Consider the following 14741-nt stretch of genomic DNA (forward strand, 5'->3'; position numbering starts at 1 on the left):
CTTGTGCTCAGAGCCCTGAAGCTGGTGCTGCTCAGGTGTCCTCATCTCCCTCTTTATCTCTCTTCTCTCTCGCCCATGATGTCAGAGGACCGTCCCCATCTGTTCAGTGGCTGGATCGAGGGGGCAGTGATCTCTCTGCGGGTCTGGTTTGTGTCTCTCCTTGGACTTCAGGTGTGTTTGAACTAGCTCGGAGTCAGTGAGGATGTGGTTCTCGTGCAGCCTCAGGTACCTTGTCTGGACTTCATTTGTGCTCCTGCAAGACACAGTGAGCTGGCTGCACTGAGTTGCTTCTCTTAAAAAAAGACTTGTGTTCTGAGAATGTGGATTTGGGTGAACCAGATGGTATTATGGCTCTACTCTGATCCTTCTGCAGACCAGTGGTGGGAAATAACTCCCTGTTGTGTGTACTTGTAACTGATCTTGTCTTTTGTGGGATCCCATATATGAACTGTGATGTCAGGCAACATGGTGTGGCCATGTACCAGCAGACTGGACTAGGGAAGGAGGGACTACGTGTAGGACAACATGCATGGGAGTGATGGGGGAAGGGTTGAGATGTGGGCTGGGTGCCACCTCCAGCAGCACGCTTTGAGCATCAGGCTGTGTTCATAGATGTGAGCGCCCTGGGAGCAGAACAGCCTCCTGGTCCTGCTCATGGCATCATTATATGACTCTGCCATGCTCAGGGGGTCGTAGATTAGGCCAACCAGTTGCATTTTGGATCTTGCCATGTGGAGCAAGTCAGTTTGGGGCTGCAAATGTGACACACAAGCTTGCAGCTTGGGGAATGCAAGGTGCTAGCTGACCATGCTTCTGCAACAATTTGGGAGTCTTGGTGGGTCTCCCACATCTCTATAGTTTTCATTCAAAGTGGACATTGTGTGTTGATCAGTCATAGGTGTATGACTTGCACAATAGCTGCTGTAGTGTCTCTGTTTTAATCCTTCTGGGGTGGCACTAAGGTTTATGTCTTAGCTAAACCAAAATTGGTGCAAAGTTGGCCTTTAAAGCGTGCTTTAAACTAAATCACAATGATTTTTTAAAAAATATATTTTATTTGCCATACTGATTTTGTTTTTCACGGTGACTTAAGTAATAAATTAGAATGTGACTATTTGAATTTCTGATCCAATTAAAGTTTTAAACATTCAATCTTTTATCAACATAAAAGGGAAAGTGTCTTACAGTATTTTCTGTGTTTTTTTTTTTTTTAAATAGACACATTTCCTTTAGTTTGTCATTTTCATCTCTTTTTAGTATTAAAATTCTCAGTAACACAAATGGGAACCCAACACAATGGAGGTTTCAGTGGTTTTATGGGGTGTCTGCTTATTACTGTAATTTTCTTCAGTCTTTGCTGCAAAAATCTGTAAGTATGACTATCTGACTATCTGAGAAAGTGTATTTCTAAACCAAAATGTGTCCTTTCCAGATTCTTCAATATTTAAGATACCATGTAAAAACACATTCATAAGCCTGGCTCATTTCTTCTGTTCTTTCCAGAACTGAAACCAGCTTTTATGTTAGTCATTGATTCTGGATTCTATATAGGCAGTTGAATGTTGGAGAAGTAATTTGGAATATATGAGAAAGATACTTATTTTCTCAGTTTTAGAAATATAACCCAAGCGTGTTTAAAAAAAAAAATCATGCTGAAATTCTTACTGGGCATTGCTGCTCCTGCTGCTTCTTGTCATAAATGATAAAGATGATGCTGTTAGTCTTGCATCTGGAGCAGCCTGAAAGATTTGACAATAACTTAGCTTTTGGAGCTGTGTAGTTTAAGTTCTCTGCTATATGTATCTGTATCAGATACGCATAAAATTTTATTTTTCTAATTTTCAAATCTATCATTGGCCCTTTATAGTTTGCTTGCAGAAGACATTATGTTTTGATTTAACAAATACTTCCTTCTCAACTTCATGCATGAAGTGATCCCGTTTCTTTCCTCCCAGTCTCTCCCTCTGATCACAGACATGTCAATGGTTTTCTGATGCATTTTACTGTTTCCTGCCCCAGCTGACTCTGCATTATACTAGGGGTGACAGTCACCCATCTCACTCTCTCTGTCACTACTAGGTGGCAGTAACCTTACTACTTCTTTCCTTCGCTCTTCCCATACCTGTCCTCACAGCTATCAGCCCTTTTTTCTCTTGAACTGCCTAACTGGGTTAACATAATGGTTCAACATTGAGCAGTTGTACTCTATGTCTACTCCCTGTGAAGATTTCTTTGTGTCTGAAACACAGCTGGTAGAGCTCCACACTGCTCGTACAATAAATGATGGTTCTTCTTGTTGCAGCCTAGCCTTGCTTATGTTCTTTGACCAACACAGCTGTAACAAAATTGGTCCTCCTTTGTCTTTTTCTAGTTAAACTGTAAACTCCAGAGCAGAGTCTCTGGTGATGTGTGTTGGAGCAGAACCTGCCTTAACGCTTTGAGCAGCGCCTCTGTTTCATACAGGCATTTTTTTAGGCAGAAACTGTAGGGTCTGACTTTGGATAAATTTGAATGTAGATATGCATTGACTTTGCTTATGTGTCAGGATCAGTATGTTGGCAAATTGGATGTTACAAATGGTATCAGGCAGCCTTCTAACAGCAGACCTGCAGCCCTGTTTGACTGAGGACCCTGACCTCTACGATCCCTGGATTTTGTAATCTAAGCAGATTTGTAAATGCAACAAATGTTTGGGTTGAAGAAGCTCTTTTAAATAGTATGGCTCATAGTATGTAAAGTGGTTTTAATAGCGAGATTGTATCCTCTGTCACTCAAAAATACAGAAACCTTTCTTTCTTTTCTGGAGTAAAATACGATAAATACAGACAAAGAAATTTCTGGTGAATAAATTGACCTTCAAAATTGGCAGGCTTGCTAAACTGCATGTGGAAGGCTGAAGAGATCACTTGTACGTCATTGCTTAGCAAGGGCAGGGCTTGGCTGCTAATGCTAATCTGAACACTGAAATACACTCTAGTAGTGCACAGGCTGTAAATTTAATTTGTTTATTTATTCTTGATTTTGTAATTTTAAGTACTGTCTTCTCTGCACCATGGAACAAAGACAGCATGAAATCGTGTCACATATTAAATATGCTAATTTTTCTTCTTGGGAGTCATTTTTATAATTTGAGATACACATAGCAAAAACTGGGGTTAGGCAACTTAGAAGAAAGTTTGACAAAATCCTGAAGAAACAGGTTTTCCTTCAAATATACAAGAAAAGATCAGAATACTGAAGACTTTTATTCTCATTAGATCTGTATCTGGCATGAGTTGGCATAGCGTTTGGCAGGATTAAAACTGTTAAAGTGTTGCCAGCAAAGGGTGATCTTATGTCAGGAAAATGAAAAGGAAGGCTGGATCAAATATTTATTTATTTATTTTTAAATATATGTTATTTAATTTTAGTCAGTTTGGGCCTATTGTTTGACTGAGACGATAAACAGAAATAAAGTAAAACAATATGTTTTCCACCTGTGTAGGTAGTTTATATATAGTTAGTGACAGGGGACTCATTTGGTAGGTATGTTTATGGTAAGGGTAATTTTCTTTGGTTTACTGGGAATTTTTTTAGTATAAGATCTAGTTTTAGAGCAGGGAAGAAACTAACAAATGAATTTTGTGGGAGGGATGCATATTTTTTAATAGGCTTTCATTTAGAGCATCTGGTTGGAAAATATTTTGGGTATGATGTTTCAAAAATGAAAGCGACAACAATATACTTTTTATAACCATTGCTTTAAAAACCCTGTATTCTTCTAACTCATCAAGTCCTTATGAATTAGAAAGTGAAACATAACGCTTGATGGTGTCAATGTAAAAATGTCCTTTTTGGACTGCAGTTATAAGTTTAAGTCAAACATGTTTCTACTTTAATTCTGAACATTGGACAGTAAAAAAATCAGCATGTATGTTTGCTGTGCAGTGATCTGTATATTGCACAGCATAATAGCTACATTTGAAACCATCTTTCAGTTCTACAGGCATGGAGAGAAATGTTAAATTTGTACTGTAGTTGCTCATAAACTTTTTCTTCAGATATTTAACATGATGGTGCTTAAACTTTTTGAGAGGGGAATAGTTGCTGAACTGAAAAGAGCAACCTCTTAGTTAAAACAAACATTGGCACTACTTGTGTACTTTCAGCTAGGAATAAATAGCTTGTAAATCTATAGCTAGCTATAGATATTTGTATACAAATATTTGTAACTTAAGTATTTTTATTATGTACAAGAAAAGCCATTAACAATTTATTTTTCAAGGGCTGACAGACTTTCCTCTAGTCTTGAAAAATTCCAGTGCTCAAGAAATACCTTTAAATTCAAGCAATAACTAATATAAAGATACACGTTGAGATCTTGACCCCATTGTTCGGGGATTTCTATGGAATCTGAGAGACTGCTTGTGTTATATGGCTATTTTTACTTGTTTTTTTTTCTTTGATGTATTTGTGAAGGACATGCATTTATATATGCATGTAATAAAAATTGGCTAACTGATACCATAATATTGGGCTCTTCATTGACATTCAGTTTCTTCTTTGACTCAAACAGCATAACATAGAGGCTAGAGAAGTTCGAAGAGGAGGCTTTGATCTTCTTAGTTGCATGAGGAACAGTTACAGGGCGCTTGTTCTCCCTACAGACATCGCCCCTTCTCAAGACCTATGCAGTGTCCAGAGTGGGTTTCTGTATGTGCAGAAGACTGATATGCTTCTCAGAAAGGATAGTGGTAGAGCAAACGCTGTCCTGGTTATAGTGCACTGTCAACACCTCTGGAAGTTTCTTTTTTTGTGGATGCCAAGTCTGTCAGTCAGGCTTCTGCAAAAGATGAGAATCGATTATTTGGGGTGGTTAGTGTGTTATTGTGATACCTCTAAATGTGGACGGTGCCTATTCGTGTGTTTGAAGCAGGATTCATGTTTCTGGTGAGTGTACTTTTGTTCAAAACAAAAAAGGCTGAGCTAAGGGATGTGCTTTGTATTATATACTCAACTATAATTTTCCTGCTGTTTATTTAACTTCTACACAGGCAATGGAAAAGAGATAGCAAAAATTGGACTTGAGGAATTCAAGACATGTTTGTCCATTGGAATTCTAGCTCTGCCATATTCCCTGGCCCTAACTTAATATCTTTGCATGGTGTACTTTATGGACTTAATAGGACATGCAAAGCACTAGCTTAAAACTGCTTTGGTCCTTTGGGGTTCTAGTAATGAAGAATTTCAAAGCAACTTTGAAAAGGTCTGTCTGACAAAGTACAGCTGCGTAAATGTTGGGATAAACCCTGACTGTCAGTATTGAGGGAATCTGTCATGAGTCCTAATGGAGAAGAACGTTTGAGATGACATTCCACTACACCTCAAATTTGTGCAGAAAAACTTCTCTTGAACCTTCTGCACCATCAAGGAGCTGGAGGACAGGTATTCTGCATGCACAGAATGGGAACAAAGATACTTTGATTTTATTCCGTAGACATGGTTCTTTTGACAAAATCATGAAGTAAATGACTACATTGGTGTTCACACCCACTTACATCAGCAATGTCCAATGTAAAATATTTATTGTTGGTAATAACAGCCCATCTGTTCAAGATTTTCTTAGTCTCCTGGGCAGACCGTGTTGCAAATAAGATGAAGTCACTTTGAATATATTTTCTTTTTTTTGTTGTTTTGCCTACTTTGACAAGAGGGTTTAAATCCCTGCAGTTCAGGTCATCTAGAACTCAGCATTTTTATATAGTTAAAAATGTGTATGTGCAAAGGTGAATTGTTTGATTAAATGAAAGGTGACTTTCTACATATGATAATGCAATTGGCTTAATTTATGAATGATTTGTGTATAAACTGTTAACTGCTCAGATAATCTATGATAAAACTGAATTTTTAGGAAAGTATTGAACAGTGGTCTTTTTTTTCCATTTATTTCTAAAGAAGCAACTGTTTTAAGCAGGAGTTCTACTTATTTCACATAATGGTGATTATAGGAGGGTTAAAGGCAAAAAAGCAGAAAAACTAAAACTACTTGTAAACATCACTCGGACTAAGAAGGATGTCAGCTGAAATGCTCAGTATGAACCGATACACCAGCTCTACCTCCATTGGTGTATAGTCTCCTTTTTCCAGTTGAACCAGTCTTTAAGCTTGTTTGCACTGAAGGGCAAATTGTAGTTGAGGAACATGCCCAGCCTGAGGATACTCCTGGTCTTCCATGGTTACATCCAAACTGGGACACAAACATACATACATCCCTCTTGTGAATTTGAAGGCTTCAGAGGCTGCAACTATTGCCCTTTGGGTACAGAGTTGGTCACTCTTTAAACTGTTATTCAAGTAAGACATCATGCGATATGTTTCCTTGATGCAAGGAACTTGTATGCAATGCATAATAAAGAAACTTTCACTGTGTGTGATTCTCGTGTGACATATTTGAAGAGCTGGGTCTTGTGTAACGTACTGGTGATTATTGGATATCTGCCAGTCAGAGCAGCTCCTATCTTGCATTTATTGCTTTAATATCATGTACGGACATCACAGATTAATATTTCTGAAACTTGTGTGAGGACTAAACATCATTTCTGTTCTTTGTTCTGTGTTTATAGTCTGGGACTGTGAAGCTGACCAAGCCTGTGGCATTATGGACCCAGCAGGATGTCTGCAAATGGCTGAAGAAACATTGCCCTAATCAGTATCAAATCTACAGTGAGTCATTCAAACAGCATGACATAACTGGTAAAGTATGCACTATCAGAAATATTTTACTTAAAATGTGGCAAATTGTTTTACTTTGCTGTTAATAGATTGTGACTGTGCACTGAGGGCTTTTTGTTGATTGTTTGACTAGAGAGTTGCAAGGTTTAGAGCAGGGGGAGTATACCAGTTTTCATAGGATGTGGTAAGTGATTTCCCCATCTCTCCAAAAGATAAATTTCAGATTATTCAGGGTTAATATCATGAGGAAAGAAGTCAGTCTGTATGTGGGTAAGAGCCACACCCTGTTCATTCCAAATAAATAAAAAACCCCTCAAAAACTATAAGAAATGTCCTATGAGGAAAAATGTGTCTTGTCTTACAATGATGCTTTTTAGTATATTCTTCTATTTTATTTTTCTGTTTACTTTCGAAGTTGATATTGAATTTGTTGATGTGCTTGACTTGTTAACTCCTACTCAGTTTGCTGTAGTGGTATTTTCAAAGCTGACCACTTTGAACTGAAACGAGTTTAGCAGAGTAACTGGATTAATATAAATACAGATGTAACTTGGGACTTAACTAGCATTTTTACTTATATCCCAGGCAGTAATTAATCTGTAAAAAGTTTAATGTGGAACACTAATTTGTTCTCTCAAGTGGTGGTATACAAAACTGGGAATTGGCATTCAGCCATTTAATATCAAGCAGAGATTTGATTTTCATATAAAATCTCAGTCTTAACAATAATGTATTGTTAACTACTGTATGTTTCAATGAGTGTCTGTTCGTATATAGTTGTGGTGTTTCAAATTTTACATTGATTCCTGTTGCTATTCTTTCCTTTCTGGTAATATACGAATGATTGCAAACATGGCAGTCTAAACTACCAATATTTGTATACTACGTAGCCATGAATAGCATACACCCTTTCATGTGAGAAGTGTTTGTATTGGTTTGGTAAGTGTTGAGTTTTAGTACATAACCATTGTGCCCATTTCCTCTAAGTCATCATCTATTGAATTCAATCCATAGGAATGTAGTCTGTGTCTCCACCCATGTGTACAATGCTAACTGCATCCAGAGCGCTACCAGAAAAAATTGAAGCTATTTTAAAATTTTTTTCTAGTACTGTTTTACTATCATATTGACTCTTTTTAGGATTAAGGCACTGTGAGATGGAGTTGAAAGGAAGAAAAAGTTGTTTTCATTTCAACATAAACATAGATGGAAACCTTGTAGTTTCATTGCAGATGTGCAAAACTTCAAACTTTATAGACCTCTTTGAAAAAGAAGAATCAAGATCAATCTTTCTTTACACAAAAGAGGTATACGGAAAATATTAGTATGAGTGTTAGAAAGTAAGTCTGCAGGAAAGAAAATAACGTCAGTTCAGTAACTACCAAAGAAATGAAGAAACACAATCAATGTTTGTACGGATTTTATAAAAATACATTGTGATAATATTATGAGTGAAATCAATAACTCGGGAGGATATTTCCAGTGCTGTTGGTCCCTGTGACTATGATTATTTGAAATCTAATAAGGGGATAGAACAGTGGATTTGTAGCTCAAAAAAAGTAGAGCATGAAAGGAGCATGGAAACTAATATGAAGATTAAGCCAAGGTAGTGTAACTGTTTCCAGAGATGGCTATGGAAAAGTGATGTGATTGTTGAAAATTTCTCAGGAATTAAGTGACTTTACAGGCTGCTTTGATATGGAAAAATATGATGGAAAAGAACTTGAAGAAAGTGACATGGAAAGGATATTTAAACTTTGTTTGAAGATAAAATCTAAGGCATGGTCATAAGCCAGGAAAATCGTCTTGGGCAAACATATCTAGCAGTTATTAACCATAGGTGTTGAAAAGTGTGGCATTTTACTTGGGACTATTAGTTGCTGATTACAGTTTATTGAGTTGGGGGCAAAAATGCAAACCAAAATGTCCTTTTCTTTGTGGAGATTTTATTTTTACCACTCCTGACAGAAAGCAGCTGCAAATGTGCAAGAAAAAAAATGCTTAATCTGGTGATTTACATAGTAAGAAAAAAGAGCTTTATATTAACAGTGATTTTGAGGATGCCATGGGACAGAGTGTACTCTCATCAGATTTGCAAATGACACCAAATTGGGGCTAACAGTGCACAGACTCAAGACTAGGGCTGCCATTTGTAGGGACCTAGGCATAGGGACCAGACACAGGCTGGAGGAATGGGTCAACAGGAACCTTATGAAATTCAACAAGGACAAATGCAAAGTTCTGCAGCTGGGAAGGCCAAGCCAGTTGCACCCAATACAGCCTGTGGTTGACTGGCTGGGAAGTGGCTTTGGTGGAGAGGACCTGTGGTCCTGATAGGCAGGAAGATGAAATGAACCAGTGTTGTGCCTTGGCAGCAAAGAATGCTAACAGAATCGTGGGCAGTATTAACAGGGATAGTGATTATTCCCCTTTACTCTGCTCTTTTTAGCCTCCAGTTCTTGGATCTCCAGTGCTGGAAATTGCACTCCTGTGCAAGTTCAGGTGATGGCTACCAAGATGCTCAGGACGGGATCACCTGCCCTGTAGGAAGCGGACTGAGGGAGCTGGGCTTGTTCAGCCTGGAGAAGAGGCAGCTTGCTGAAGTGGGGTGAGGGGACTAGCAGCAGCCCCTGGTATGTAGAAGGATGTTATAAAAAAGATGGAGCCACAGACTTCAGAGTGATTTATGAGAGACACCAGACTTGAGTTGAAACAAGAGTCTGAGGCTGAACATAAGGAGAAACTTTTTCCCCATGAAGGTGGTTGGGCATTGGAGCAGGTTGCTCAGATGGGGTGTGCAGTCTCTGTCCTGGGAAGGTTTCAGGTGCCAACTAGATAAAACCTTGAGGAACCTGACCTTATTTTGTAGCTGATGTTGCTTTGAGCAGGAGGTATGGCTAGAAATCTGCTGGGATCTCTTCCAATCTGAATTCTTCTGCGGTCCTATGATTTGCTGAGAATTTACTGAGTACCTCACAACCAGTGAAATGCATTTTGCAGCCAGTTAGGGAGAATTAAATATGGAAGGGTCTAATAAGAAATTGGGAGACTTTTTTTATACACAAAATCCTTGAGTTCAGTGACCAGAGCATTTGGTTAAGTTGACTTATTCAGCAACAGGTCAGTGGTCATTTTCATTGTGTTGGACCCAAAGCTAGAACCAAAAGAATTTGAAGGACTAATACTGAGTGAGATCTAAGGGCACCTGATAGGAATTAGCAGCAGTAGGAAAAATAAGACAATAAAAAGGGGGGAACAAAGGTGACAGTGGCCTGTACAGCCAAGAAAGCAAGGTAATGGTAGGGCCATGTCACTGGAGGCTCTACAACTGGTGTGGGCATTTACCAGTGTGAGGGGACATAAAAAGTTGCTCTGACTGGCCATCTTTTTACACTCATTTATACTAGTACAATCCAGGAGGCAAGCCTGAGAAATGGACCTTGCTTTCAGTGTGCATTTGTGGCTTTGAATTTGCCAGGCAGCAATACTGTTAAATGACTATGGAGTTCTTGAGAGGTGAGTTGTTCTTTGACGGTCTTATCCTGTACCATTGAAACAAATGAAGATTTTTGCAATGTCTCAGCATTAACAGGAGCAAGACTGGGCATAGAATGACTAAGGAATGCCTACTTTGGAGAAAATGTTCCATTGATAAAGTAATAAAGATGATGTCGAGGTAACTGCCTATTGATGTGTGATTTGTTGAAAGGAAGGAAGGAAAGAAACCCTGCTTCACCTCTTGTTTTTATGCCATGTTCCCCAGTGTGCTAATGCATGTCTTCAGAGCATGAGGTTTTAATGCTGTGATCATTAAACAAACCTCATTCTGTCAAAGTAATATCCAAGAGGTACCTTGGTCCAAGTGAAGGAATTTGATAGGAGGTACTTGAAAGGACTCAAGCCTTTTTAGATTAAACTTTTAATGGGAAAGGAACAGGACTTAAGAAAACCTCTTTTTAGTTTTAGAAGGGACCAGAACTTATGAATATTTATTAAATACCAAATGGCACCTCGGAAAATGAAATACTAACTGCTACTGAAAACCTGCTGCAAAAAGCCTTAAAATCTGGCTAATTCTGTAACCGCTAAAGATGCTTGCATTTGAATCAGCTATATTGACATATATTTTTATGAAATTCATGTAAAATCTTGGTTTTAATATCTGAATTGATTTTTTTTTTCACTTCAGTAATATCTTAGCAAATGTTAGGAGTTTATCATATCAGCTGAAATACTCGTTATTTAGCACGTTGGTGAAGGGATGGTCTTGTGGTTTAAGATACTACACTGGAATTTGGAGAAATCTTGGCTCCGTTTCAGGTTACTCTGGTGTTCTTAGGAAGCACACTGAATCCTAAGGTTCTAAGTTACTCTCTCCAGACAGAGAAAGGGCTTCTTTTTCTTATCAAAGTGTTGGCAGATATCTTTCCAATTTCCAGAACAAATATAATTTAATTACGCCCTTTGTTTCATGGAACTCAGTGGAGTTTTGTGCTGCAGCCAACGAAGTGACCTGGGATGAGAGATGTGCAATAGAGCACAGGAAGCCTGGGTCTCATTCCTACCTCTGGGGCAGGAAGGGTGACTGAAAACAGGTGGCTTTATTCACCATGTTGTGACCTCCTGATCATGTTCATCCCGCCCATATATGTTTTGGCATCTGTACAACGGAGATAAAGATACCAGTGTTGTTAAATGTGTTGTAATATGTGTATAAAAGATGTTATTTGAGCCAGCTGAGTCTTCCTGTTAACGGGTCCGTTTTGTTTGGAACAACTGCTCACTTCCTGATCCCTCCCTTGGCAAGTGATCCCAATGTTGTTATCTTTCATCCTTCCATTATTGATGAGTATCACATTGACCCAAAATATCTCTCATGCCAGTGACAGAGCACACCTAATGTGAGGCCCGATGCAAGAAGCAAAGTGAGGTCTTCTGTAAGGTGACCTCAATAGGTGTTCACCCTGATGTTTCCCCATCTGTGTTACCTGACATCTGGCCCTTCAGAGTCTTCTCACAGATCCTACTGTAGTTACACTGCAGAAGACTACACAAACCGGCACCTTTTCTTAGCTTATTTTATTGGACAGTGTTCTATTGTTCCTTATAAACTGGTCACAACCTACCCTCTAGGTTGTGGTAGAGGACTGTTTTTATAATCAGGTGTAGGACGGGTACCAAGTGAAGAAGGTCCTGGGTTAGGGCAAGGTGTTGTGGGAAATACTTTAGCCTCCTTTAAATCATTATTAAAGTTTTGCTTATCACATTTTTCTCTGTTTGGTCCCAAACCTGTAGCAAGTTCAGAGCATTCACAGCACTGTCATATATCTCATGAAAGCATCTGGTTTATTCACAGAAGAAAAGAGGTTTTTGGCAGAAACAAAAAGAACCTTCATCATATCCAAATGGAGGGTATTTCTGATAAAAGTTTAGTTATCTTCCTTGTTTTGCATGTGACAGTGCTCTTCAGCACAATAGATCTCTCTTCCCAAGCAGTGTTTACCTGATAGTGGTGTTGTAGAAGCAACTTCCATCTCCAGCCATCTCCATGAAGCCCTTCCCTTCTCTGTGGTGCAAAGCTTAAGCTGGCCTTGCCACGGTCCTTATTTATGCCACTTTTCCCTGCTCTTTCTGTGAGTTCTTAACAGCAATGTTGGTTGGTGGGCTGTCAGATCAGTCCTGACTACATCCATCTGCAGTTTAAAAAATAAAGTAAAATCACTGTTTCACCCTAGAGAGAGCTTTTATTCTGCTGCCTGGATAAGGTCAGACTTATTTGTAGCATTCTTTGTGGAGCTGTGATGCTCGTGTTGGAAAGTGTGAGGGACTAAAGAGTTCTCCCTGTTTCATACTTGGCTGCTTTCAAATTTTTAACATGTGGAACACATCAAAGAGTGATGGGCATTGGGCTAAGGCTTCTGTTTACATAATATGTGGCAACTGTTCTTTTTGCACAGAAAATAATATCAGAAATATATTAATGTAACCCTGTGTTTATATAGCATAGAAGCAAAAGAAGTTGGATGAGCCAAATAGTTGGAAAGTAGTATCTTTTTTTCATTGTTCAGCCTCTTACTGATAAAGAAAATTTTGCATGAAAGTAAATTTCTCTCACGTCTCAGTAATGGTTCCTGGGTCTGGCTTTTCAGTCAGATTATAGCTCATGCAATATATAGTGAACTCCCACAACAGGAGGCAAAACTATAACGGCTCATGAGAGATCTGGTATGACTAGGAAGGCTCATCTGCACTTGAGAAGGAGACAATGAGGCACCCGAGCACTTTACGGGAGTTGTAACTTAAGTATTAACATAGTTGATTATTTTCTGATAAATTGGCTTTTCTGTGAAAAATAATCTGTGGTGCATTATGGCAGAAAGTAATCTTTTTTTATGAGTTGTTTTTTTTTTTAACCTGGAACAGGAGAACATTTTCTAACTAGCTGCCATGACAAAGTCTTCATTGCTAAAACAACTTGCTGCTTGTCCATAGGAGAACTGGGCCCTATATACGTAAGAAGAAATCGAGTCAATTGGTCACAAAGTGGAGCTATCTTCTCTTCCGTGCACAAACCAGTGGAGAGTGTCTAATGCCATTATTTTTTACATAAAATCCTGTGTGGAAGAAATGATATTATCATCTGTTCTGTTTAATAGGAAAGGGAACTTGCTGAAGGGCGATTAAAGCATTTTTGGCCTTGCTTGCCAGTGACATCTTAATGTTATTGCTTCTATATCTATTAAATTCCGAAGGAACAGTTTCCATGCTCCTGCTCTGTTATCAGCTTTGAGATCTGCTGTGCTAGTAGCTGATGAATCTTTTACACCATCTTATTATTATCCTGTCTTACTGGATTTTTCTTGGGTCTGGTTGCTTTTCCTTGGTATGCTCTCTCCACTTGTAGCTACTTGGGAAGATCTCTCGTGGTTTCAATAAACGATTGCTCTACAGCATACTCAGAAGTGAATTGCACTCCAGCTACCTCTTTTTCTTTACTCTGTTGCTATATAAGAATTCAGCAAAAGCCATGGTAGCCAGATTTGCTGTAGTTTTTACTCCTACCTGATGTATAACACAGAATCCAAATAATCTTTGAACTGAAAAGTATAATTCCTGTCCCTTAGCTTCAGATCTGAAACTCCCTGTCAGCTTAGGTAAGTTCTTCTGTACTCTTAGAGTGTTAGTGTTTAGGTGACAGGAGAAAAAGGTGTATTGCTCTTCAGTTGAAGCAGTGTTTACTTGCTCCTCAGTACTTACTCCTCAAGTGCTGTCACATGTTGGGGAATTAATGTTTCATAATCACATGCAATGATAATTGGATTATTCCTTCCCTCTAACACAAGGGTTTTTTGCATTTTTAATTTAATCTTGTTCGATTTATTTTAGTCAACTTTTACTAACTAGAGATCATATAATCTTTTACCCTTCTCCTTTAAAAGGTCTTTGTTGTACAGCCTTTGTAAACCTGATCCACTGTATTCTCTACAAAACACTGATTCACATCAGTATCGTGTAAAACTCAACCCCAGAACCTCTCACTGTGGCAGCCAGTTTCAAAATCAATTTCTGTTCCTTACTCAGAGGGGAGCTAAAAATGTGAATTAGGGTAAGATATGGAAAACTGTATCAAATGTCTTAGCAAAGCCTATTTCAGGAATTCTCAAACCATATTGTAAAGCTTTGTGATATTTCCTAGTTTGCTGATAAGGCTGCGCAGTGTGTCTGCAAGAAGAACTGAACACTGATTGTGATCCACTGACAGAGCCAAAAAGCTGAGGAGCTACTGATTTAGCCTTTGGGTGCTTACTCTATCTATCTTGGGTGACTCAGGCATCCAACTTAAGTGGGATTTGTAAGACCAAGGGTAAGAGAATAAACTGCTGAAGTAATCAATGGAGGGGCGAGGGATGCCTCCGAACAGATTAATTTAGTGCACTTAATATAGCTAAGAAAAGATGTTATGAAAACACCCCTTTTATGTTCACCCTGTTTCCTTTGTCTACCTTCTTTTGTTTTGTGACCCTTCACAT

General features: G+C 38.6%; 1 protein-coding gene across 1 annotated transcript in view; it reads left to right on the forward strand.

The window, feature by feature from the left end:
* SAMD12 (sterile alpha motif domain containing 12) overlaps positions 1-14741 on the forward strand; it is a 169749-nt gene that overhangs the window by 38256 nt on the left and 116752 nt on the right. The window contains exon 4 of the mRNA XM_010577125.1: positions 6603-6732. Coding sequence (XP_010575427.1) covers positions 6603-6732 — 130 coding nt within the window. The remainder of the gene's footprint in view (positions 1-6602; positions 6733-14741) is intronic.

The sequence above is a fragment of the Haliaeetus leucocephalus genome, unplaced genomic scaffold, assembly GCF_000737465.1.
Source record: "Haliaeetus leucocephalus isolate CR32 unplaced genomic scaffold, Haliaeetus_leucocephalus-4.0 Scaffold555, whole genome shotgun sequence".
Taxonomy (NCBI): Eukaryota; Metazoa; Chordata; class Aves; order Accipitriformes; family Accipitridae; genus Haliaeetus; species Haliaeetus leucocephalus.